The 27,529-nt window shown below is 34.5% G+C and overlaps 1 protein-coding gene across 1 annotated transcript in view; it reads left to right on the plus strand.

Moving 5' to 3' along the window:
- LOC118734095 (pituitary homeobox 2) overlaps positions 1 to 27,529 on the plus strand; it is a 224,790-nt gene that overhangs the window by 51,966 nt on the left and 145,295 nt on the right. The window contains exon 3 of the mRNA XM_036463800.1: positions 18,768 to 18,875. Coding sequence (XP_036319693.1) covers positions 18,768 to 18,875 — 108 coding nt within the window. The remainder of the gene's footprint in view (positions 1 to 18,767; positions 18,876 to 27,529) is intronic.

Raw genomic sequence — 27,529 nt, forward strand, 5'->3', positions numbered from 1 at the left:
AAAAAAAATATTTAACTTGCATGTTGCCTGCAAAATTTGCAAAAACTTGCAACTTTCGAAACAGCTGATCACTTGCACAGTTGCCACTGGTGATTAATTTGGCAATTTATTTTCTGCTTGGTACATTTTCCCCCGATTTGGCATTTTATACAATTGAATAGTTTTGAATAAGAAAAACCTTTTTAAAATACAAATTGATTATATCGGAATGAATAAGTTATTTTTCTCATAATTATTTGTGATATCACATGGTGACGCATTCAAAAACAAGAGTATCTCCTCCAAACACCCATCATTGATCCAAAAAGAAAATGTAATAGATATAGCTACAAATGTAGCTTTAAAATTATAAAATTTTCATTTCAACAATCAACCTACCAAAACCGAAAATTTCGGCAAAAAAAAACATTTCAGCATGCTGCATTTAAAACTATATTGGTATATTTAAAGGAAAATTATGGTACAAACGAAAAATGTCATACGGCAACCATAGTCAGCACACACTAAAGTAAACAAACTGGATGTTAATGGCAAATTAAAATAAACTCAACAAACGTTGTGCTTATTAAATTTACTCACTTTTTCGTTGTATACTAGCATTAATAATAAAATTTGCAATAAATAACTCAAAAAGGCCATATTTTCTTTTGTTTATTTACAAACATGTGTTTGTGATAAACTGATTTTCTTACTTGCAAGTTTTAGCTGGGAAAAATTTTTCCAGCAGAAATTTGCAGCTCTCTTTCACATTTTGCTCTCTAAATTTCCCCTACTTTGCAAGTTTTTTGGGTACGAGAACGCAAAACCAGTAAAAGTTTTCTAAAACTTTAGATAGTTGGGCGTACGAGTACACTCCTATAGTCGACATCTTTACCTACTCGGCTACGGCAGTCAAAAGCTTTTTTCTTTTAAATTCAATTTTTCATATGTGACATTGAAATCAGTTCCACTCATGTGGAAATCGTAAAGCTTTTTGTTTTATAAATATTGACACAGAATGCGAAGGGAGCTTTTACTTGATAAAAATCTTGATAAAATTTCTTTAAAAAAAATTTATCAAGAAAACACAGAAGTGGGCGGTAAGTCTTGTATGTTTTTATAATTGGAAAAAATTTATTTAAAGGGAAAAATCGCCAAAAATCGCCAATGGCGACTTCCTAAATTTTTACGTGCAAATATCAAAACAAAATCGCCAAATTGGCGCGAAATCGCCAAATCTGGACACTCTGCCCTGACCATCTCTGGATATCAACAAATTGTGGCATGCATCTTTGCGCACTCAGATACACCCAGGCATATAAATTTCCCTGCAAAAATTTGAGGACCAGGTGGTCTACTGGGTCGTAGTTTTAAAGTATGTGCAAAAGGACTAGGTTGCATACTAGTAACTTGTTATGCTTACCTGAACCACTTCAAACGTAAAATACTGATATATGTGTTAAGAACCACCTCTTCGTGCCCCATCGGCAACATGATTCGGCTGCCGAATGTGCCATGGTCCAAAACGAGTAGTTGTCTAGGTGGTCCCATGTTATGCAGCGGTGGACCAGAAGTGGTCCCATGTTATGCAGGGTTGGACCAGAGGTGGTCAGGTCCAATGACATCGCAATGTTAATATAACCATATTTTCTCCATATATTTGGACCATTTTGGTTACTAGTGTACTAGATAGCGTGGGCCCGTACTAGTATTTAACCTAGTCCCACTTTTTGCAGGGTTGCTTTCAAATGTTGAATATCCATCAACACCACAACACGCGATTTGTACGGATAAACATGTACTATGTATGAATGTGTATGTTGTCACCGCTCTCAGAGCGGCGCTCTGCATGCTTGGGGTGCGTATGTACACTCATATATATACTCAGATGTGAACAGTCAAATACGTGCGTAATAAATTTTGTATGAAAATATTATTTTTAAATTCGAACATTTTTAAACGATAATCAAATATAAAGTATTCATTTTTAATAGGCATTATTTCTCTCCGTGTAAGAATCGTCGATATATGATACGTGGGAAATCGCAAAGTAGTGGTGGCAAACTATCGATACTATCGATGGTTTTGGTTTTTTTTCACTATCGGTAGTTTTTCAATCGAATATTTTAACTATCGAAAATTGTCCAAATTTAAGACACAAAAATGGTGAATGTGCATTGTATAAAGCGGCAATACTTTTATATAAAAGAATATATGGCAACTATGTTGGCCTAACGTCATCAGTAGAATCGGAACGAATGTGCAGTAAAGCAGCTTTAATAGTAAACGAAAAAAGATCGCAACTTAAACCTAAAAATGTTGGCATGCTATGTTCCTTAAATAAAAACCATTGGCTTTAGAAAGCAGAATACGTAAATATGTTTAGTTTTTTAAATCATACTTTTATTATTCAAGCCATAAGGGTCTTTAAAAAACTATTTTTAACGCAATGGGGGCATATTCATAGTCAAAATTAAGTTGGTACCTAAAGTTAATTGTACCCATGATTAAATAATTAAATTATTGACAACCGCGGTTTGACACTTCCTTACAAAAGGTAGCATTTACGAAGGACAGAGAAAGGGGAAGAATGAAATCCCTTGGTGCGAAAATGGTAGTAGAAAAGTACCCAAAGTAGGTATTTAGTAGTGAAATTCTTTTTGTAAATTTTAATGTATTTGCAGGATATTTGGCATTTTAAACGTTAGCGGTATAAAATAAAACTATTGTGAGTTTTATGTAAACAACCAATTTAAAAACAATTTTTGTTTTCATCAGTTAAATGTGCTTTATATGCATATACAAACACATATTGTACAAAAACGGATAATTCTATTTCACATGAAAGCTATACTTTTTCAAGAAAATTTGCAAAGAAACAACACAGTTCCACTGCGGTGCGAGAGGGACAACTGTCAATTTATCTAACCTTTAATTATTGAATCATGCGTTGCACCTTTTTGACATCATTTTGTATGGGTTATCTGTCAATAAAGTTACAACCAACTTTAAGTGCCAAATTAGTTTTGACTATGAATGCGCCCCAATTAGATTTTAATATTTTTCAAAATAGGCGACTATCGATAGTTTAAAAAAAAATATCGCCCACTATCGATAGTTTGCCACCACTATCACAGAGTAAGTTCCGGGCACAGCATTGCCATTCATCAGTATACTAGACTTGGGATGCCCTTGCCATCGTTGTGATTAACTCCCAGCAAGTGCCCTTTCAAGATTTACCTTATAAGAATTGTTGAAGGATGATTTCGATAGCATTTTGTCTGCGAGTTTGATAACGGAGTACCCGAGGAATGGTTTTAAAACCATCAATACCACTTTAAGGCTTTCACTCCTTTTACTCACAAGGCGCCCCAGCAACCCTCATTGCCAATTAGAATGGTTAGAGGTGCCATGCCTGTGAAGGGGACGATGGGAGACTTTGTTGGGTTTATTGACAGTTCCTTTTCAGAGCACCATTTCTTAGTCAGTTTAAAAGCTGCTTGTAATCTAGAGGCAATAATGTCGTCATTGCAGTCCAAGACGTAGATCGGAGGTTCCTAACGTTTTCAAACTGGGGACCCACCTTTTCCTCTCGTAATACCTCCACGGTCCAACGGTCCATGGTGGAGTAAAAAACCGCATCCATTCCATGTGTATATGCATATATAATTTACCATAAATAGACTGGCCCTTCAAAATGAATTTCTAACCGCCAGACAGAAAGTTTCCTTTTAGCCAGCGTTGCCTTTTTGTGGGTAATTCCCCAAATTCGGGGAAATTTTAATTTTTGTGGGTAATGTTTGGGGAACGATGGTTCTTAATGTAAAAACGATGTGTTTGTTGTACGTGTGTGGCAATTCTTGTAAGTTGTTATTGTAACTTTTGATTTTGCTCTACCGATACCGATATTGTATGAGTTCGCCGCGTGCAGTAGTTTGCAGAAATTATTTTACTTTGAGTTACCGATTGGTTCTAAAAACTTCGTAAACCTATCAAATCTTTACAGTCAGAAGTGAACTAGAAAATAAAATAACCACGTCGTATAGGAACAAACCAGCAGTGGAGAAGTGGGGCTAATTATATATTTTATATCAGTTTAAAAACTTTCGGTGTAGTTAAAAATCCTCTAAAACCATTTTAGTCATTATTTTACATAAAAAACTGTTAAGCTTAAGATTTTACGACACGGTTAATACGTCTTGTGAATCCCCTAATTATATATTTTAAAATATAATACAAAGCTTATTTATTTTGTTTGTGGGTGGAATTTGAAAACTTTTGGTGGGGATTTGTGGGTAATTTATATTTCTTTCTGGGTAATTAAACGAACTGAAAACGGTAACGCTGCTGCGATCGGATAAGATTTAGTTGCCGCGCATAGCCGATAAAGCATGAAAGTGTGAGAAATATAGGAAAAATAAGTTGTTTTATTCCCAACCCCATAAAACGAAACTTTTCCAATTAGTTTACTATAATGCCTGATTTCCATTGAAAGTTCCTATCTAGGAACTATCAATGTCCAAAATCAGTTGAAAATCAGTGAAAGTTGCAGAAATAATATTAGGCAAACCAATTCATATAGTTTGGATATAACACCGTGCGTCAAAAACAAAAATATTTCAAAACACACGAAGCAATGACACGGAGAGAATTTTTTTCTTAAAACAAAGCAGTAACAAGAAAATCGAGACTTGTTTTTGAACTTAGAAAACATATTCTTATTATCCAGAAAATCTAAGAAAATATAATTTTAAAATAAACAAGAATATATTTTCTTGATATACATAGTGTTGATATACATTAAAATAAATAAGAAAAAGTTGGTTTAAATCAAGAAAAATTTTTCTCAAAAATTATTTAATCAATTTTTCTTCTTCTTCTTATTTGGCACTGTAACCGCCTAAGCCGAGTTCAACAAAGCACGCCAGTCGTTTCTTTTCTGTGCCAACTGACGCCAATTGGAAATGCCAAGTGAAGCAAGGTCCTTCTCCACCTGGTCTTTCCATCGAAGTGGGGGCCTCCCTTTACCTCTGCTACCACCAGCGGGTTCCGAGTTGAATACTTTCAGAGCTGGAGCATCGGTGTCCATTCGAACGACATGGCCAAGCCAGCGGAGCCGCTGTATTTTAATTCGCTGCACTATGTCCATGTCGTTATAAAGCTCATACAGCTCTTAATAAATTAAGAAATTGTATTTCATCCTCCGTGAACGGAATAAGGGCCGTTTTCTAGGCTGCCTGTTTAAGATAACCGGTGGTTTGTATTTTGAAAAGAAAGTCAAACTTATCTCCCTAATTTGTTATGGTATTTGAGTATTTAAATTTTTCCATATGAAATTAATTTTACAATTTGTAATTTATATCTGAATTGAAATAATTAACTTACTTACTTTACTTTAACCACCTCCAAATTAAAGTTAATATTTAAATTAAAGTGGTTAGCAATGCGCAGGGTCTGGGTTCAAGCCCGGTTCAACCCAACATAAAAAAAAGTTTTTTTTTTTAACAGCGGTCGCCCCTCGGCATGAAAAACAGCTTCTCATAAAAATATAATCGCCGTTCGGAGTCGGCGTAAAACTGTAGTTCCCTCCCTTTTGTGTGACAACATCAAGGCGCATGCCACAAATCGGAGAAGAAGCTCGGCCAAACACTAACATATGTGTAGGAGCCAATCTATTATTATCATTTAAATTGAAATAATTGACTTACCTTATTCTAACCACCTCCAAGCGGCCTCGAACCTGCGGTCTCAGAACCAGAAGCGGTAGTCTTCACGCCACGCCGCAGCCGACATTTCCCAGTGGGAAAATGTAATGTATAGTAATCGAAAAAATAATCAGTAAATTAACCCTTTTCACATTCGAAAGTGCATTTCCCAGGGCGATGTCCTAAGAAAAGTGGGGCATTCAATTTTGCATTACCTAGAATGGAGAAATGAATGTGTTTTAATATGAAATTTTTTGAACTTTTTGAATACATGAGAATGTTGATTACATAGTTAGCAGTAATATAATCGAGAATTCATTAGATATATATAATATTATTTATCACGCATGTAATGCATTACTACTGTTCCAACTGGGTTGTCAGGAAAGCAATTAACTGCGTTATAGTGACAATGCATATGTACATACTAGGGATGTTTCGAAGGTAATATTTTTCATGATAGGAATAACATTAAAAAAGCTATAATCAACTTAGTCATCGTTTTTATTACTTAAAAATTTTGTAAATTATTAGAACAATGAACGAGTGCATAACCTTTACAGTGTTTTAATGTAGTAGTCAAAGCTTAAAAGGGGCATATTCTATTTCAAGAAAGTAATTTTGTTGCCTTTTCTCCCATGCGGCGATTTCTTAGAGCTCGTATATAAGGCCGGCTGCACTGAACAATTGCTCACTTGGAACGCTGGAGGGTGGAGCGCTCAAATATTTGCGTGCCAGATCTGTCAATTTGTAGTATTTTAGTTTAGTTTTCCACCAATCGAGAGGATTTTCACCGAGATGAGCTCGTTTTTCTTTAGGATAGGCCTGCAATTGAGCTTTAATTTCACATTTTTTAATGTTTCCAGAATCTACAGATTCGCTTTCGCTGGAGGAATCTAAAATTATTTCTAGGTTGCTTATAAGACGTTTAGCAGTACTTTTTCAAGGCCCATCAATGTTGCTTTATATACTACTTAACCGTTTAGCGCCTGAAGCTAAAAGCCGGTTATTGCCCGCGCCCTGGTTAGACTGACTTACCGCCCAATTCTGTGTTTTATTGGTAAATTATTTGTAAAGAAATTTTATCAAGATTTCTATCAAGTAAAAGCTCGTATTGCTTTCTGTGTCAATATTTATAAAATAAAAACCTCTACGATTTCCATAAGAGGGGAACTGATTTCATTGTCCCATATGAAAAATATGAATTTAAAACCAAAAAGGTTTTTGACTGCCGTAGCAGAATAGGTAGAGATGTCGGCTATAAATTCTGTGTGTCCCAGGTTCAAATGCTGGCACATGCAGTATTTAAATGATATAAACCAATTTTTTTATATACAAAATTTATAATTTTCATATGAAATTTCAATTTGTAAGCGCTTGTCAATAGCATTTTCAATCGTGATAATTTATCAAGAAAAGAACTGTTGATTACTGTGCGAGAATTCCAATTCTTGATAAATAATAAAAACATTTGCAAATTATAAAAATTTTATATTTAACAAGTGCACAGATCTGGGCTGTTAGAGCCATTTCAACAATATTAGAGTACACATTCGGATTCGCAAAACATTCGTATCATTTGATGCTAAGGCGAGTGTCGAATGCAAATGAGTAAAATGATGCGAATCATTCGCAACATCCCTGGTACATACATACATACATACCAATATGATATTTATAAGTTGAGAATAGAATAAGAAATATCTGATTTCCTTAGAAAGCACATATTTCTTTATATATTTTTAATTCTATTTCTGCTGTTTGTTTTTGTTTTCAAAGTTTAAGTAAATTAACAAATTTATATAGACGAAATCCTTAAATAGTGGTACTTTTCCACAGTTTGAAAAAATATGTATCTTTTTTTAAACCAAACGAAGCAACTTAGAGGATCTTGAGTATAAAGTTTGCTTCCTGGCGCAAAGAGAGAAACCGGCTTCTAGTTAAAATTTTTTAAAGTGAACTTCATATTAAAAGTAATTTTATAACAAGTAAAAGCAGCGCTGTCTTCGGCTATGCCGAAGGCTTCATACCTTTCATGAACATCTGAAAACTTTACTTTAACTGATTACTGTATTTGAAAAAATTTATATATTCACAGCACACATAGATAGAGGAGTTACATATATAAAAAATCGTATCTAAACAATTAGAGGTATGGAAGATATACCTTATATAGCACCAATCTAAGTGATTCTCACTGCTGGGTGATCGGTATGTAAACCGGTAACACAATGTAATGGGTTTAGCCTCCTACATAAAGGAGATATATTGCAAAAACTGGTATAGGAACAATCAGTGGTATAAGAGATAAAGCTTATACAGCATAGATTTTGCCGATTTTCTCAGTAGACTTTGTATTATTATTTATACAATAGCTTACGAAATTAATCGGTTTTAGCTGTCCAAATAAATTAGTTTTACATTAAAATCCTATATCTGAACAATCAGTTGTATGGAGGCAATATATAAGTTATAGTGACCCGATCTTTGTTAATTTCACTGTAAACTATCTGTTGATAATAAGTGAAAATAGTGCGAAATATCATGTTTCTAGCTGCATATATGGAGAAGTTACAACAAAGAATCTCATATCTGAACAATCAGTTGTATGGGAGCTATATGTAAAAGTGACTCGATCTTTGCTATTTTCACTGCAAGAATTCTGTTGATAATAGTTGGAAATATTACAAAATTTCATGTTCCTAGCTGCATAAATCGAGGTGTTATAACGAAAATTCTCACAACTGAACAATCAGTTGAATGGGAGATATATGTTATAGTGACCCGATCTTTATTATTTTCACTGTAAATATTCTGTTAATAATGAATGAAAATGGTGAGAATTTGCATGTGTAGCTGCATAAATGGAGAAGTTATGGCAAAAAATCTCATATCTGAACAATCAGTTGTATGGAGGCTGTAGGTTATAGCGACCCGATTTTCGCCATTTTCATTGAAAGTATTCTTTTGATAATGAGTGACAATAGTGAAAAATTTCATGTTACTAGCTCCTTAAGTGGAGGAGTTATAACGAAAAATCTTATATCTGAACAATCAGTAGTATGGGAGCTATAGGTTATAGTGACCCGATCTTTGTAATTTTCACTCCAAGTTTTCTGTTAATAATGGGTGAAAGTATTGCAAGATTTCATGTTCTTAGAAGCATAAATAGAGAAGGTATAACGAGAAATCTCATATCTGAACAATCAGTTGTATGGGAGCTATATGTTATAGTGGTCCGATTCTTCCGGTTCCGACAAATGATTAATACAATATAAAAATACACCCACCTACCAAATTTCATTTGGACATCTCGAAAACTGAGAGACTAGATTGCATACAAACAGACGGACAGACAGACAGACAGACGGACAGACGGACATGGCTAAATCGACTCAGCTCGACGTTCTGATCATTTAAGTATACATTTCTTTTCTTATTCTGGTACTTACAAACATCGGACCAAAGTTATAATGCCATTTCATGCTCATGAAAGGTATAATGAAAGGTATAATGAAATGTATAGAATTCTTTGACTATTTAAACACTGAAGATGGAAATGTTCTCATTATTGCTATTCAAAAATGCCATAAATATAAAATAACTTATTGGCTTCTGTGTACAATACTCATGCTAAAATGAATAACACTTTTATTTTTTATGAACTATATTTAATTTATATACCAAAATATTGTTAAAAACAAGTACTCTGGCGTTTTAAAGTATTGTCTGTTACTTACATTCATAATTTTGCTTTGAATAAAAATGTACTGAAAAGTAGATACTGATTTTTTAGCGTGAAAGAGTCTACCGTACTGATTTCGCGCATAAAAAATCTGTTAATGCTACTAAGGTCCGACAAGGGCACGACTTTCATGCATCTGTTTAATGGATGAAATCTATTTTGTATGAAATTTAGCGTGTTAATAAATATTTCGCGAGTGGCTTGGCTGAAAGAATCCTTACCAGGATATTTTCAATTAAATATTAAAAAATTATTATTATTTTTTAATTTTATACTCATCTGTTTAATGAACAAATTATATACCAATCGAAAGTATTAAGCCTATATAATGTGAAAACGTTGGGTTTGCTTTTTTATCCTGGCCTACCTATCGGGTTGGCAGGTATGAACGGGTGAGTAATAATAGTAATTTTCCCTCATCCGTTTAACACATTCTATAGGCTTTCTGCTTTCGATAAGCTTTCTGATTCGATATGTGTAATTTATATATTTTTTTAATATTTAATTAAAAATATCCTGGCCAGAAATTTTAATATTTTCAAACAGGTTAAATTTCATACAAAGTAAATTTCATCCATTAAACAGATGGGAGAAGGTCGTGCCCTTGTCGGATCTCCTAGTTATAGTTTTTTTTTGTTATTTGTAAACAATAAAGCCGTTTTCTTATTTTCTGTAAAGCCTTGTTTTGAATATTTAACGAATTATTTATTACTAGCTTTTACCCGCGGGTTTTACCCCACGTCTTTATACAAATATGAAAAATACTTTAATTAAAGATGTTATATTTTATTTCTGTTCTAAATTTACTATATCCGTGATAGCAGAATATGGTAGGACAGTTCCATAGCTTGGGTGTTATGGAATGAAATGCAATAATATTTTTTTGGCACTGCAGGTGTTTTTATTTAGGTTGAAATATCTCCAATAAATTATATAATAAAAGAAATACCAATGCTTTAATATCCAAATTTTAACTATCTAATTTCTTACGAATAATAACTCTAATATTATTTCACAGCATGTTTTTAATACTTCAAAACATCTATTAATGTATTTTCCAATGCAATTATCATACACTTTATTTTTGATAAAGTTTTGATTTTTACTTTAAGGCATTCTTGTTGATTGTCATTGCAAAAGCTAAGCAGTCTTTTAAATTCGAAAGGCATATCAAAAGGAATTAAAGGGGTCATGTGACTTGTGGTTCCGAAGTTATGGTTGATAAAAAATTCCACGCCTGTATTATGTGCCACGCCCCATTTACAAACTCATTTATATATACCTTGCTATAAGCACCTACCATAGATATGTCTGCATACCGAGTTTCAAGTTTATGTGACTTGTGGTTCCGAAGGTATAGCTGATTAAAAATTTGAAGGCCTATGGGAGGTGCCACGCCTCTCGCAAAATTGACACCATATTTACAAATAAAACCATACCTATAACCTTCCCGTGGTAAAAACAAATAAGTGTGCAAAGTTTCGTGCGATTCCGTGTCGTGGTTCAAAAGTTATAAGGTAATAAACAAACAGACATTCACATTTATATATATAGATTTCGCGATCAAGAAAACATTTATTTAACTTTAAGTAAAAACTTTTCTTCGTACAATATATTCACAAACTGGGACTTAAATTTTAAGAAAACGTGATACATACCTTTCTTTAAAGTGCTGTATCTTGGAAACCTTTTAACGCAGCTTAGTGAAACAAAATGTATTTCTTGCGTCTTATTATGGGCTTTAATTGTGCATTTATTACATTAATGTGCAATGTATAAAAACAAAAAATAAGTAAACATTTTTCTTTTTGATTATAGCATTTTTTTTAATTTTTCTTTTTACATAAAAACATTGTCTATAATGTCAACTTTAAGTACCCAAATGGGCATAATGGGCTACTTATGCATTTGGACTCTAGATCGTCTAACGCTAGAGCAATATGATAAATAGACATTGAAATTTTATGAAATTGTATATTTTTGAAAGAGGAAAGGTGTGTAAAAAACAAAAACAATATGAATAAATCGTATTAACTTTACTAAAGGTCTGAAATCATGAAAATCCCTTCAAGGAAATGGCAGAATTGAACTTTGTTGCAAGTTCGCATGGGAAATCTGCTTACGACGTGATTGGAGGACATTTTAAGAGACTGGCAGCTAGAGCAAGTATTCTACTTCTGATGTTACAACAAATTCGTACACCCGAACCCCTCTACCAATGGGATGCCTCTAAAAATAACTGCAACTAATTTTTCAGTGGACTTTATTTCGACTATGACTACGTGCCAATTACTTTAATCTTATTTTAAGCTAGTTTAAAAGTTTAAATAACATCAAGTTAGGGAACTTCATATCCTTATTTAAAGAATCTTTAAATCAATAAATATTGTTTTTCTTTTTAGTTCTTATAGTAAAAAAGCGTGTTGTTGGTTTTTTAAAGTTATAATTTTATTACTCATTTGTTTTTTTTACACACCTTTCCATTTTCTTGTTTTAATTAAAGGACTAACCTTGAAGCTATCATTAGAGATCTAATATTCTTTTGCAATGAAACCGAAACATCAACAACATCAACATGAACAACGCTCATTGCGAAAGGATATTAGACCTCCCATGATAGCTTCAAGGTTAGTCCTTTTATTAAAAGAAGGAAAGGAAAGGTGTGTAAAAAAATAAACCTAATGAGTAATAAAATCGTAGTTAAAAAAAAAAACAACAACACCCTTTTATTACAATAAGAACTAAAAAGAAAAATAATATTTATTGATTTAAAGATATTTATTGATTAAAGGATATGAAGTTCCCTAACTTGATGTTATTTAAACTTTTAAACTAGCTTAAAATAAGATTAAAGTAATTGGCACGTAGTCATAGTCAAAATAAAGTCCACTGAAAAGTTAGTTGCAGTTATTTTTTACATGTATCCCATTGGTAGAGGGCTTCGGGTGTACGAGTTTGTTGTAACATCAGAAGTTGAATACTTGCTCTAGCTGCCAGTCTCTTAAAATGTCCTCCAATCACGTCGTAAGCAGATTTCCCATGCGAACTTCCAACAAAGCTCAATTCTGCCATTTCCTTGAAGGGATTTTCATGATTTCAGACCTTTAGGTAAGTTAATACGATTTATTCATATTGTTTTTGCTTTTTACACACCTTTCCTCTTTCAAAAATATACAATTTCATAAAATTTCAATGTCTATTTATCATATTGTTCTAGCGTTAGACGATCTAGAGTCCAAATGCATAAGTAGCCCATTATGCCCATTTGGGTACTTAAAGTTGACATTATAGACAATGTATTTATGTAAAAAGAAACATTTTTAAATATGCTACAATCAAAAAAAAAATATCAAAAAGAAAAATGTTTACTTAATTTTTTTTTGTTTTTTATACATTGCACATTAATGTAATAAAAGCACAATTATAGCCCATAATAAGACGGAAGAAATACATTTTGTTTCATTAAGCTGCGTTAAAAGGTTTCCAAGGTACAGCACTTTAAAGAAAGGTATGCATGACGTTTTCATAAAATTTAAATCCCGTGTAAATAGGCAACCCTACGTCATATCAGCAAAATATGCTGCACGTACATTCATGTCACCTAGACCTTCAATCTCTTCAACTTTCATCCAAATCTATAGAGGTCGCGCACAGAGGTGGCCGCAGTGACATGAAATGCCTCAAATTTAAGTCTTTTGGCCAACAAGGCCGAAAATGTCCTTTTAATTAAATTTATTTTGCTAAGCTAATAAAGTTGGAAGGGCGAAATTCGAGGATGTGGTCCTGTGTATATTAGTCCTTAACATAATTGTTTTCAAAAATACGTATTGCAAATTGTCAAGGATGTTCGGGAATAAAATGTTAAAAGGACCTTTTAGTAGCTATTCGTCCTTATGCAACAAAAAATCTAGACTTTTTTTACTAGAAATGAAAACACCGTTATTGCACTTGTTTACATCACACTAACTTATGTTTGTTCTGAATTCTCAAACACACTAGCAGATAATCAGAGTTCCATCGAGATAAAATCGCCTGGCTAACGTTGACCTACTGCCAACATGGGGCAAGCGACTTCTTTGTTGCCTAGAAAGTTGAAACATTAGTTGCATTCGCGTGCCTGTTAATTATTGAAAGTTATCAAAAACGATTAGTTTTTTTTTGCTTTCGCGTACGCAAAAAACTTGCAAAGTAAGGGGAAGCTGTTAGTTTCTGCTGGAAAAAATTTTGCCAACATCAATTTGCCAACAAAAAGTTAAAAATGATAAAATGCGACTAATTAAACTTGTAAGAAGTAAGTAGTTATTCGTTTAATCAATAAACTGTGTCAGGATAACACTTTGTGATGAGTTTTTTAAATTTTACACTTTTGAATGTAAGCAAAAATTCTATCAGCTGTTCGTCTAACTTGCAAGTTTCTGCAAATTTTCTGTGCGCGTACTATTCTGGATATTTTTCTCTTATGAGAGAACTGGAGATTTTAAACGAACGTCCTATTATTAACACAGGCGAGATCAGTTTATCTACTTGAATGCTACTTCATGGCGTGACACTTTTTTTTAATTTTGGGTTGCTACCATATAAAGGGAGTTTTTTTTTAGACGTGTGGTTTTCAATGAGGCAATACTCTTTTCGGAGTTGGTCTTTTCGACAGTTGTTACTTGATTTATACTCAGTTTGGTGTGCCATTTCATAATGAACAGACTTACTCCGGAACAACGTTTGCAAATCGTGGAAATTTATTTCCAGAATACTGGTTCGGTTCGAGCGACGCATCGCGCGCTGCGTCCAATATTCGGCCGACATAATCGCCCAGCAGAGTCGGTAATTCGAGCAAGCATGGATCGGTTTCGCACCACGTTTACTCTAGTGGATAATGCGCATCCTCAGAGATGCGGTACAGTGCGCACCGAAGACGATATTGATACTGTGGAGCAGAGTATCGAAGAAGACCCGAATCGAAGAAGACCCGAATGGTTGGAGCTGTGCCGGTCCACTTTATGGAAGATTTTGCGGAATCATCTTGGTTTGCGGGCTTACAAAATCCAACTCGTGCAAGAATTGAAGCCGAACGACCATCAAGTGCGTCACACGTTCGGTGAGTGGGCCCAAAACGAGATGGCCACCAATTCCGATTTTCACACGAACATTTTATTCAGCGATGAAGCTCACTTTTGGTTGAATGGGTACGTTAACAAAATTATCGCATTTGGAGTAATGATAATCCACAAGCCATTGTTGAGACGCCGTTACATCCTCAAAAAGTCACTGTTTAATGTGCTCTATGGGCAGAGGGAATCATTGGTCCATATTTCTTCAAAAATGAAGCCGGCCATAATGTTATAGTCAATTGGGAACGCTATAGAGCCATGATTAATGACTTTTTCGTGCTTGATTTGGAGGATCTTAATTTGGACGACCTTTGGTTCCAACAAGAAGGAGCTACATGCCATACAGCCAACGAAACAATCAATTTATTGAAGGAAACTTTTGGTGAGCGCATTATCTCGCGTTGTGGGCCTGTGGCGTGGCCTCCAAGATCGTGCGATTTAACACCGCTAAATTTATTATCTCATTTCGTCGGCCATTATTTTTTTCTGACGTTTGCAAGCATTTTAAAATCATATAAAATTTAAAACAAAAAAATAAAATTGTTCACAATTGTTGTTTGAGATTGAAAATGAGAATGTTACCTTGTTTATACCAACGCAAGAACCGTATTAACAAAAAACTGATTTGACTCAACACATATTTCTTGCAAGCATTTATACCTGTGTGGTTATAGCGAACTCGCATAAAACCGTATTCAAAAGTAAACAAAATTTGTTATTTTTATTCGATATTTCCTTAATAATTAATTTGGACCGAAATGAAAGCGAACCAGAATTTAAATTTGTTATAATAATAATTCGAATTTAAAACGGGCTGTATAAAGAAAACCAGCCTTTTTTCACTTCGCTTCAAATGAGTGATGTGTTTATACCTGTTTTCTAAACGATGTGAGAAATAAAAAAGCGATTTGAAAACAAATTCGAGTCAACACACTTTTGAATTTCTGAGCGTATTGAAAGTTGGTTTATGCTTCCATTTTGAATCACAGCGAACTGGGTCAAACCGCTTTATGTGTCGGTATAAACAAGGTATGTGTGTGTAGGTTTTTAAAATGATAAAGACATAGCAAGGTAGAAACGCTCTCTCAATTTGGCGGCCATGATTTTTTTTTTGAAGTTTGCCGGACTTTTAAATCATATAAAATTTAAAATAAAAAATTTAAATTGTTGTTGCTTGAGATTGAAAATGAAAATGTGTGTGTGAGTTTGTGACTAAACTTAAAAATTAAATTGCTTGGAAACGTCAAGAATTTTAAAAGTGCCTCTCAGCGGTTCTACCCATGATACAAAAAAGAAGGTAGTTTCACTTTGAAATTTTTTTACATAAACTGTGCTTATAACGTTTATACTTTTCGTAAATTGCTCGAGTATCACTGCCACCTCAACAAATTATTGTTTTGGAAATTATATTATTTTTAAAGGAATTTTTTATGCATTAAAAAATAACAACACGCAAGGTAAGTTTACTTAATTCATCGTATTAGCATAGCTGTTAATAAGAGAGTATTAATTTAAAATACCTTAAATTACCTTACCGCAAAAAATTTGTTCCATGAGATATTATTATAGATATTAGGATGTTGCTTTAATTTGGATCCTTTTTAGAGGACATATGAACAAAGGAATAGTTAAAAAGTAGCTTATCGTCAATGAAAGCACTATGGAAGCATAAACATAGAGGGAGGTAAAAAAATGTACAAATTCTTAGAGCTCCTTGTTATAGTTCATAGACAGATAAACTACTCGCTCTACTGCTGCTGGTGCAGCGTTTCGCTTAGATTGGGCACATCCGTCCCTAGGCTGAAAATTTTCCCCCGAAAAGCTGTTGGAACAAGCAAACAACACCTTGGTACTTCACCAATGCACGTGGCCATCCCGAAATATGCAGCTAATCGTACTAAATAATGATGAAAATAATTGCATAAACAAATAGATTATCCATGTGTAATATAATAGGAGTATTTTACTAGCCTTCCGTTTTATAATTAATTTTAGAAATAAACCACTAAAATCTCGCTATAAAATGATGCTCAAAATATATTCCTTGAAATAATTTTGGAATATTTTTTTTAAGTAAAAAACCACTTTTTAGTTTCTTCAAAGAATGTGGTAGCTTTAATTTAAAAGAAAACGTCAAAAGCACAGTTTACGTCAAATGGGAGCAATGGCGGATAATAAGAAGAAGTGAAACTACCTTTAAATATTTGTATCATGGTGTTACGTTTTCGTACTTTCTCATGTTTCTCATATTGGGAGTAAATATTCGCATACTCTCCGAAATTTGGTTACTGACAAGTTACTGGATAGTTCCTTACTGGAAAATATGAAAACAGATCTATTGTGTAGATAGAAACATTGACAGTTTAATACAGTGGTTCAGATGAAATTAAAAAATATATATATTGCCTGTCGAGGGGCGACCGCTGTTAAGAAAAACATTTTTTCTATATTTTTCTCGATGTTGGTTTGACCAGACCCTGCGGAGTGGAAGCGCGGCTGCTTACAGCGGAAAATACAAAAACAAAATATTTTCGCTTCGGGCTAAGTTGACGGTTTGAGTAATCATTGACGATTTCTTACGTCAGTTAAGTCTAGACTAACTGAGCCTTTAGTCAACGAAATTTTTTATAGAGCTTATAGGGGGAGTATTCGATTAGAAAACCTGAGAGCACCGATTTGGATCGCAGGTGGCGCAAATTTTAATTTTTTTTTACAGCGACTACTCGCTTATTATACTCGTTTGGGTATAAAGGAGGGCATTTTGTCTCTTCATAGAACACGTTGGAAAAAAAGCGAACAGTTCCTTTGCGATTGTACTCTAGAGCTGCAAACTATCGATAGTGACGCCATTCGATAGTTTGAAAAATACTATCGATATTTTCGATAGTATCGTATACTATCGTGTTGTATATGTACGGAAACTTCAACTCCGAACAAAATGTGTATAATATATACATATTTATGTACATATGTAAATGAAAATATTGCACATATGTAAGTATAAATATTACATCTTAAACGTGAATTTCTAATTATTTTCCTTAGTTAAATTCACAGCGTCACTTATTTAAGTAAAGATCACGAAATTTCAGTGCACCGGCACTATCGAAACTATCGACTGCAGCCCGAAAACAATCGATGTTTTTCCAAAAATGAAACTATCGATACTATCGATAGTACAATCGATAGTTTTGCAGCTCTATTGTACTCGGATTAGTTAAATTTTTTGCAGGGTAGAGAAGATGAAAAGCATAAAATTTATTTTAAATATTGCCATAATACTGTAAGCTCCGACGGTTTTAAGCTAACCTTTAAGATATTGCCAAATGGAACAGTTATTTTCAGTGATCCTATATTACCCCGTGTACAAATTTTCAATATTAGGTCCATTCTTTTGCAACCGAGCTACAAAAGAACACTCGCTTAAATGACGAAATACACGCAAAGCAGCAACACAAACTCGGCTATTCCCCGTAGCGAATGTCATGCATTAGTCACTTAAGAGTCTTGTACGGAAAAGTTACGTCTTAAATGACTTTGGGCTCCATTTGTATGGAAGTCGTTCATGACTTTTTCATATAAATGGTAATTTCGTCGTTGATGTCATCTGCATGACTTGGTCATGCAGTGATCAGTAATGACATTCAAGCGACAGAATCTTGCAATCAACTTTTTATAAGTGACTGCTGCAAGACATTGTCTGTTATAAGTCTTTGATAGGAGTGCAAGTGCGACGATGTCACTAAATCCTCATTAGTGACGATGTCACCGGTGATCATTTTCGCTACTGGGTTTATCCTGGTTCAGCCAGGTATTTTAAAAAATACGCGACCTGAAGAGTAGTGTTGTCAAGTGAAAAAGCTGCTATATTGTGAATTGTTAATGAGAAAGTAGAGAGGGAAATTTTTGTTTTCGTATATACATGATTTATATTTTAAATAAGTATATATATTACGCAAATACCTCGCATAATTACTAATTTCTATTGTTTTTTGTGTCTAAATCCCGTTGATCTAATCACATGTTTCTTGCCAGCTACCAGCAGGGTTGCTTAAGTAGGTAAAAGGAAATTTTACCCGAGTTGAGCGTTCTTTTGTCGCTCGCTTACAAAAAATGCAGCTTTTTTAGCTTAGCATAAATTTTAAGGATTAACCAACTAAGAAAACAAATTTTTTTTTAAATGCAATCTCTTGAGTTATCTATTAAGAGACAGTATTATTTTATTTTTAGGAGCAACTAGCCGAGTTGGAAGCCGCTTTTGCGAAGTCACATTACCCGGATATTTACTGCAGAGAGGAATTGGCACGAACGACGAAGCTTAACGAGGCGCGAATACAAGTAAGTTAACTAACTTCTCAAAGAATATACCCTGTTTCCGAAATTGGAAAAAAAAACAATTATACCAGTAGAAGCATTCGGAAAAAGACACAAACAACATACATATGTACATGACGTTTTCTGTTTTACTAATCGTGATTAGCGATTAGTCAGTGATTATTCCAATTCATCGCTCCTAAATCTCTCAGCATTTGGCACGGGTGTCGCTGTAAAGTGCATCCATTATTTTATTCATTCCAAATCTATTCGGTCTGTTTACATCCGATTTAGCAGCTTATACATACATACATATGTATGTGTAGATATACCCTGCAGCAAATCAAACTGGTTCAGAACTAGCGCCTAACTAGCTTGAAAAGGGACGGTGCTGGTTCTTCATCTATCCCAAATCAATGCTTTCGACTGTCTTTTTTTAACATGGCGATGCCCTACGAAGTGAAACTTGCCCCCCTCTGCAGAACTTTTGAACTCGTTCTAAACTGGTTCCATGATGGACAGATCTGGGAATACAAGTTTTTTAGGAGAAAAAATTTTGATTATTCGATTTTTGGATACTTTTTCGTTTTTTTCTTTTCTTGTACAGATTGCATTTAACTTAATTTTTATTTATTTTTAGTTTTATTTTATTTATATAAATTTTGATCATTTTCTTTAAATTTTTAAGCGGCACACAACAATTAAAATGTATTTAATCTGAAAATCACAACAGCCTCCATCGCGATTTGAACTCGCGACCAACGATGTTAGAGTCGGAGGTCTTTCCGCGGAGCTATTTTCGTATTGTACGGGAAGTGAGAATTTGTTCATTTAAGCCCAAAATACAATAACGCAGTGGCAGTGGCGGCGGTAGTTTTTCGAAATCAGCTGTTTTTTAGAAAGTGTGGTGTCCAATGAAGCGACTCACAATACAGCAGTGGCAGCTAGCAGTACTGCTCAGTTTAGCCCAAATTCTAATTTCACTGCCACTGCCTTCATCGCAGCAAACTTCGCATGTTGAATTTGACACAAATGAAACGCAGCCAACTTCTGTTGATGTCACTGAAGCCTAAAAGGCAACAACAAAAACGTTAAAAAACAAATGTCAAAAAAAGCAGTCACTGACAACGCCGTATTGTGTTTGCTGCGGCAGTGACTGCCAATAGGTCCATTCTTTTGCAACCGAGCTACAAAAGAACACTCGCGTAAATGACGAAATACACGCAAAGCAACAACACAAACTCGGCTATTTATCCGTGTTCAGCCAGGTCGGTTAAAAAATACGTGACTTGAAGAGTAGTGTTGTTAAGTGAAAAAACTGCTCTATTGTGAATTGTTAATGAGGAAGTGTAGAGGTAAATTTTTGTTTTCGTATATACATGATTTATATTTTAAACAAGTACATATATTACGCAAATACCTCGCATAATTACTAATTTCTATTGTTTTTTGTGTCTAAATCCCGTTAAACTAATCACATGTTTCTTGCCAGCTACCAGCAGGGTTGCTTAAGTAGCTAAAAGGAAATTTTACCCGAGTTGAGCGTTATTTTGTCGCTCGCTTACAAAAAAAATGCAGTTAATATTAGCAGTAACAGCTGATTTTAGATACTGTCACTGCCACTGCGCTATTGTATTTTGGGCTTTACTTCTCAGCTTTCACGCGCTAAATGTAAAAAACTTTGAGGGCAGCGCAACTGTCATACCGCCCCAGCGGCACAAATGCACATTACGTAATCGAATACTCATTCAACATTTCGAAGGCGGTATATCGAAATGAATCGATTACAACTCAGATTACTTTTCTATAAGCATGGCTGATTTGTGGTTAGCGTTTTTACATACTCGTATTGTTTGTAATCGGAAAGTATGAGGTGACAGAATACTCTTCGGGCGTTCATTACAATACGTATTCGTTTCTAAATTGGGTCAGCGGTGTTTTAATCAATTATTTGTATTAATTACGCAATGCATATTGTAGACGGACCCGATTTATCAGTGCGCCGCTGCGGCAAGTTTCATCTGCCCCGCTCTGCAGCCGATTTGTACTAGTTCAGAGAAAGTTCTGAAATTTTGTAGGGCGGAACTAGCGCTTTGCCAGACTGTCTCTAAATTTCACTGCGGGGTAAATCTATGGTATCGTGGTAAATGAATATGAACATACATATGTATGTATGCCTGTGCATGCGCTCAAAGACCGCTTTGTGCCCCGCAGTTATAATTAATTTATAGTTTTATAATGACTTCAACCCTCGTAGACTCGAACAGTCGGTGGGTGGTACCATTGGTGCAGCGTGCAAGTAAAACGACAGCGGCATACGCACACACACAAAGGCGTCCCTTGTTGGTGAAGATGGAACACTTGGCACCAGTACGCCTCAAAGCATGCTATGTTATTTTGACTTGTTTTATGCTTGTGAATATTTTAAGCCAGATGTAGACTGGAAAGTGTTTTACATCGACTCAAATAGCACGAAAGGAGGATAAACTCTTCAAATTACTGGGGTTGTTGCTCAATTTGTGTTGACACATGCCACGACTGAAAATATTTGAACATTTGCAGTAAAATATGGTTTACGCTCACTAATAAGGCAGTGGTTAATGGTTCAAATCCTTGCAGTGTTCGTGTTTTTGTGGTCTTTTTTGAATGAGTGTTGAGAGCTGATGACATCTCATCACATTTGTTATTTGATGAAGTGATAATGCGCTTTTAAAAGCCTATCACATATTTAATCTCCGAGTACATACATCGTTAGTAATTTCATATGTGTACATTTGAAAGGTTTTTAGTCTAAAGTGGATATACCGGTTGAAAATTAGCTAAGAAAACTTGTATCATTGCATATGCACGGCTTCAAGATAAAGATCGTTAGAAACTCTGAGTTAATAATTGCATGGCTTACAACTGTATTAATTAACTACTTATTTAAACAACAAAAAAAAAAAGATACACAAATTAGAATAAAATAAAATAAACTCAATTCAATTGAATTATGTAAGTTAACTCAGTAAAAGTGAAATAAATTCAAACTATATGCCCTATTCGGAACATACGCATGCATGTCTAAATGAAAACGAAAGCTCTTCATAGTAGTCTGTCCAGAGCCACGTAAGTGATTTCATTCCAGTGTGGTAGGGCCAGCATTTAGCAAAGGTCGGCCAAGGTATGCAACAGAAAACGTCAGAGATTTGTAAGGTAAAAGCAGTGCCAATGAATTTTATGAAGAGCGGGGAAATTGTGAATGTTTGGTGACATATGTAGCATATTCGTTTTCGCATAGCTGATCTTAAAAACCATTTCGGGATCACATTTCACTAGTTCAATAAAGTATGGTTTTCTTTTTTACAAAGTATATAAGGAAAATATGAGGCGGTGCATTCTTGAAGGATTCCGTTTGTGATGTCAAAAGAACAACTTTGAATCGAATATATCGACTTTTTGCCCCAATGCATGGAATTTTTTCCTAACTCTCCGTTAGGCGAACATTTTTTTTTGTCAATTTCGTTCCAAATCGGTCTGGCCAGACCCCCATATGTATATGTATGTATTTTACGTATTTACAGATAAATGGCTATAGAATGCGTTTTTATACCATTCAGTAACGTATTTTTTTTATTACTTATCGTTATTAAGGTTTGCGGACGATGAAATTAGTGCACGCATTTTTACTTGTAAAACTTTTCAAGTACAAAATTTTATTATTTTTTCAAATCAAGATACCTCTCATAAATGTACAAAAATTATCATGCAAAGTTTTAAGGCCATCTGATAAGTTTTGGTTTCGAAATGAGCAAAGAAATAAAAGTTCGTGTTGAAGTTGTTAAGCTGATGCCACATAAAACTTTTGCTTCGCTTTGCGTGACAGATTCGCTTTGACAGATAAGATGAATTGTATGAAAATCCACAAAGCATGCCACACAGATCGTTGAAGCTGCAGCGCGAAGCGAAAAGATGGCCAACTCCCATCTTTTTGTGCGCCTTGACAATCAGCCGGTTTAATATTTATTTTGTTTTGTCCAAATTCGAGTTTTCATGTAGAAATATAAAACTTAATTGCATTGCTGATATTTTTAAAGCAATATATGTATATAAAATCCACAGCAATTTTGACGAGTAAAAAAGCAGTATAAAATGGTTTTCTTGGGGTTCAATGTGGCATACCTTTTGCGTCTGCCGCTTTGCTGGCAAAGTTATAAATGTCACGCAAAGCTAGGGTTGCCAGATTTTGAAACGGAGAAAGGAGTACATTTATATTTTCGATAGAAAAAAAGCAGTACATGACATAAAAAAGGGGTACAATTTCTTTTTTTTAATTTTTTGTGCAATTTATTGTTACAAATTACCATTAATTGGGTACAAACAAACAAAGATATCTTAGAAATCTTTTTCAAAGCAACAATAAATGTGAAAAATAAATAAACTATATGGGTTGGCTTTCCAATAGGGACGGTTGTTAAAGAGATGGTGATCGAAGGGGGAGTGCCGTGGCACCTTTTCCGACCTTTTTGGAGAGGGCATGAACCGCCATTGACAAAAATGTTACTCCCGACCACCTAAGGCCCCTATGGGTCCCCAGAGACCCCTTAGAAAAATAGCCAAAAGTCATAATTTTCAATGTTATTGTGGCTTATTAACATTTTATTTTTAATATTTTTATTGAGATTTGTACCACGATTGTTTATTAGGAAAAATTTTCACTTGCGTCCACTGTATTTTTGCGTAGAATTCGGTTCTCAATGACCGCCCTTATAGGAAAGTTTCCCTACAGAAGAATTCCAGACTATTCCTGAATGTATGGCCATTTTTTTAATTTAAGCCTTATAATTAATTTAATATTTTTCTGATTTTTATACCCTAGTCCCCTGCCCCTAAGGCCATGCTTACACCTTTTCACTATCACAATTAACTTTGCTTACTAAGTAGTGTTTGCCACAATATGAATGGCAAAGTACAGCGCGTAAAATAATAACTGTCGCACAGGTTTTTTGAAAAATAAAAGGGTTCTTTATAGATTTTGTGTTTTTTTTGTTAGCTTTGTAAATATTTTACTTTAATTTTAATAATTGGTTTTAAAATTTTAATCCTGATTTGCATTTGCCAGCTTTGGGAGATAAGTACATGCGGCACGAACCTCTTTTTCAGGTGTATTTTTTCTTAGATTTTGTATAAAAAAAGGGGGAAAAAACTGTATAGGGTTGGTCGATTGAATGCCCTCCTAGTCACCAATTTCGAGTCTTTTCGATTGCTGAGTCTGAGGCCTTATGTTGGACAAAAGACGTAGTATAAAGGACCCAAATGGGGGAAATTAGCCTATGGTTACAGAAGATATGTAATAAAGTAACCGACGAAGACTTGCGCTTTTCTCCCAAAGTGTTTACCGCCGGTAAACCCAAATGAAGGTTAAAATTTAAAAACAAATTAATAAAATTGAAGTAAAATCTGTGGATAATGAACAATAAACTACTTTTTCGCAAAATCTATAAAGGCCCCTTTTATTTTTCAAAAAAAAAAAAACTGTGCAACAGATATTATTTTACACCCTGTATATGATAAAATATTAATAGCTGGAAAAAGGAGTACAAAAGAAGTACAAAGCTAATAAAGGAGTATATTTCCAGACATTTTTTTTTGGGAGTACAAGGGAGTACATTGCAATTAAAAGGAGTACGTTTACTCCCAAAAGCAGTACGTCTGACAACCCTACGCAAAGCTACAAAGTTTTATCTGGCATCAGCTTTAGATTTTTAAGGAAAATCCAAATGTGACTTTCGAAACCTTAGCTAAAAAAGCTTGTAAAAAGCAAGCGTGTCAACGAATACCGTTTCTCGAGTTATTAAAATCTATGGCGAACTCCAGCTATTAATAGGAAAAAATAACTGGCAAATCAAAGGCTTTCAAAATCCGGATTGGATCTAAGAAGATTGTAGCACTTAAAGAAAAATCCAAATATAACGGGAAGAAAAGTAGAGAAAAAAGTACAATGCACTCAGGCATTCGATAGAAAACTTAAAAAGGAGGAAAGGCTAAGATCACACAAGGACCAGAAAGTTCTAGATAGGAAATCAGAAAAGAACATCAAGCAAAGAATCGAGTCAAATGACTTCACTGTGATTTCATACAGAATTTTAACTGCTGCGTTATGGACGATGAGACTTGGCGACTTTTCGCAGCTTCCGGGTGGCGATTTTTATGTCGCGTTACGGTACGCGAGACAATATCCAAAAGGAGTACAAAACCAAAAAAAAAAGACAAGGTTTCCTACGAAACTTTTGGTATGCCAGGCAATATGTAGCTGTGGTATTCGTAGCAGTTCGTTTGTTACAACTGGGAGGATAAACATGGAATTATGTATCTAGGAGTGCTTACAAAACCACCTTTACCACTTAAAAGGCAGATTGAAATATCGACATCTTTTTGGCCTGATTTGGTTTCATGCCATTAAATAAACTGATGGAGTAGAAGGACGATAAAATTTTTTTAAATATATTTTTTGGATTAAAATCCTATCGTCAGAAGCAGTTTTCCTATATTTGGTCCCTCTTTTAGCGAGCATATTGACATGTGATAAAGGGTTCTGGCTGGCCCAATTATGTACGAATAGATATTAACAAAAATACTTGTAACTGTCCTTGTATTCACTTTTTGATCCTGATTTATTTTATTTGAGGATAATTAATCAAATTTTAGGAAAAGTCAAAAAATCTCAGACCGCTGTCTCATTTACAAATACGTTTATTACACAAGTAAATTAGAATAGGTCTGGCCAGACTGGATAATATATATCCACGAGATTGAAGGCCACAACTTTTTGAATGAAATTGTGATCTTGTCATTTTAACATCCAAAAACGTGGCAAGTTTAGTGTAATATTTCAGAGTTCTACAGATATAGCCTGATCAATGCTTCAAGATATTGGAATCTTAACCCTTTTAAGACCGAAATAGTTTGGGTGGGAAAAAAACTTTTAGGACGCCATATTATAGTTGATTAATCCTTTAAAATGTACTGGTATAAAATTAGAACTTATGTATATGATTTTTGTATGACCGTTATAAAATGTTGCATATAAATGCTTACAAAGTTTCCTAACAAAAACCAAAAACTTGTTTCAAGGTTTGATGTTTGTATTTCATTTATTTATTTAATTTTATTACATAAACCCTTTTGTTTAAAAAAATGTAATTTAATATGTATATTTTTTAAAAATGTTGCAGAATCACTTTTACTAACATTTATGTTTCGCACAAGTAGTCACATTGAAAAGACGCTGAAAACTAATTGGTTCCATAATTATGGCATGAGGTTCAGCGTTTTGCCTTCACAACATTCTTAAGCATCTTCTAAAGCAGACCGTTGGAAAAAATCTTTCACACAACAAGATTTATAAATGAAAATGACAATGTTATCTATACGCAACATCGGTCCTCAAAAGGTTAAATGCATACAAACCCTGATAACAATTGTTTGATTTCTCACAAACTGCTTCCGAGCTAAGGTTTTTTTCCATTGCTCCGCTCTACCTCCGTTCTTAGCTCTCCTCCCGGTCCCAATAAAACACTTTTATTTATTTATTTTTAATTTTCTTTTTGATGCAGAAATTAGATGTTCAGCTATTTGTAGTTATGATCCCAATGTATTTTGTCATGTAAATAAAATGCCATATACTAATCCAGACAGGAAAAACTCCGAAAATGGATCCGAAAAAGGAAAAAAGTTGATGAAATGCGGATTTTTGTCCCTCGACCGATTCCATTTTGGGATAATTTGACGATCCGTTTTCCCGTTCGAAATGTATGTACAGACAAGGATTGTTTTGAAACGGTCACGTTCTTGGCTGTTTTTCTGAGATTTTTTTATTGACTTTTTCGTTCAATATGCTTTCCTTCTGCCCATCATAGATGCTTTTTCATGGTTTGAAAAAAATAAGGAAGCGCCTGACGGCATTCGAACCCGACAACTTCTGAAAGCTGACAAATACTGGCACGCACCCCTACACGCTCAGCCACTGCCACCTAGGTATACATTAGAGATGGGCGCGGGATATCGGGACCCGAGGGACCCACGGTATTGATTTAAAAATGGCCGGGATGGGCGGTGGCGGGAAGGTCTTAACAAGTTTTGGGGGCGGGACGGGACCAAAATCCTTTCCCAACATTCAAATTCAGAAAAACTTCATTAAAAGATTTTTAAGCTCCTTTTATGTTTTATTGAGAAAGACATGGAGCTCATTCCTCCAGCCTGCGAGGTACAATTACTAATTCGGGCTGGAATGATTCTTGTAGATTTTTGCGCTAAAAAGGGCTTAAGGACGGTGACAGGTAACAAGATCAACGGAAATAAGGTCAATTGACTTTATTTCCCACCCTGGTGGGAACCTGTCACCTTAAGGACTTTTGATGGAAAGTTAAAAAATTCATACCCAACAAAATCATATAAGGCAAATAATAGCCAATTTTTGACAATTTAACCTAACATTTCCAACAATCCAAACGTGCTGGAGAACTTTGAAGGTCAGATCTTTACGTATCTCGCCTAGCCATTCTGGAAACTGGAAAAAGTAAAATTTCGCAGGCCTGTGCAATCGAGGTTAAACAGAAACGAATATCTAACAAGCCTGATTCTAAGATCTAAATTTGAAAATCTTAAATCTGCAGATCCTTAAGCTTCTCACGTTAACT

The sequence above is a fragment of the Rhagoletis pomonella genome, unplaced genomic scaffold (genome assembly GCF_013731165.1).
Source record: "Rhagoletis pomonella isolate Grant_MI unplaced genomic scaffold, Rhpom_1.0 Rhpom_scaffold_00002, whole genome shotgun sequence".
Lineage (NCBI taxonomy): Eukaryota > Metazoa > Arthropoda > Insecta > Diptera > Tephritidae > Rhagoletis > Rhagoletis pomonella.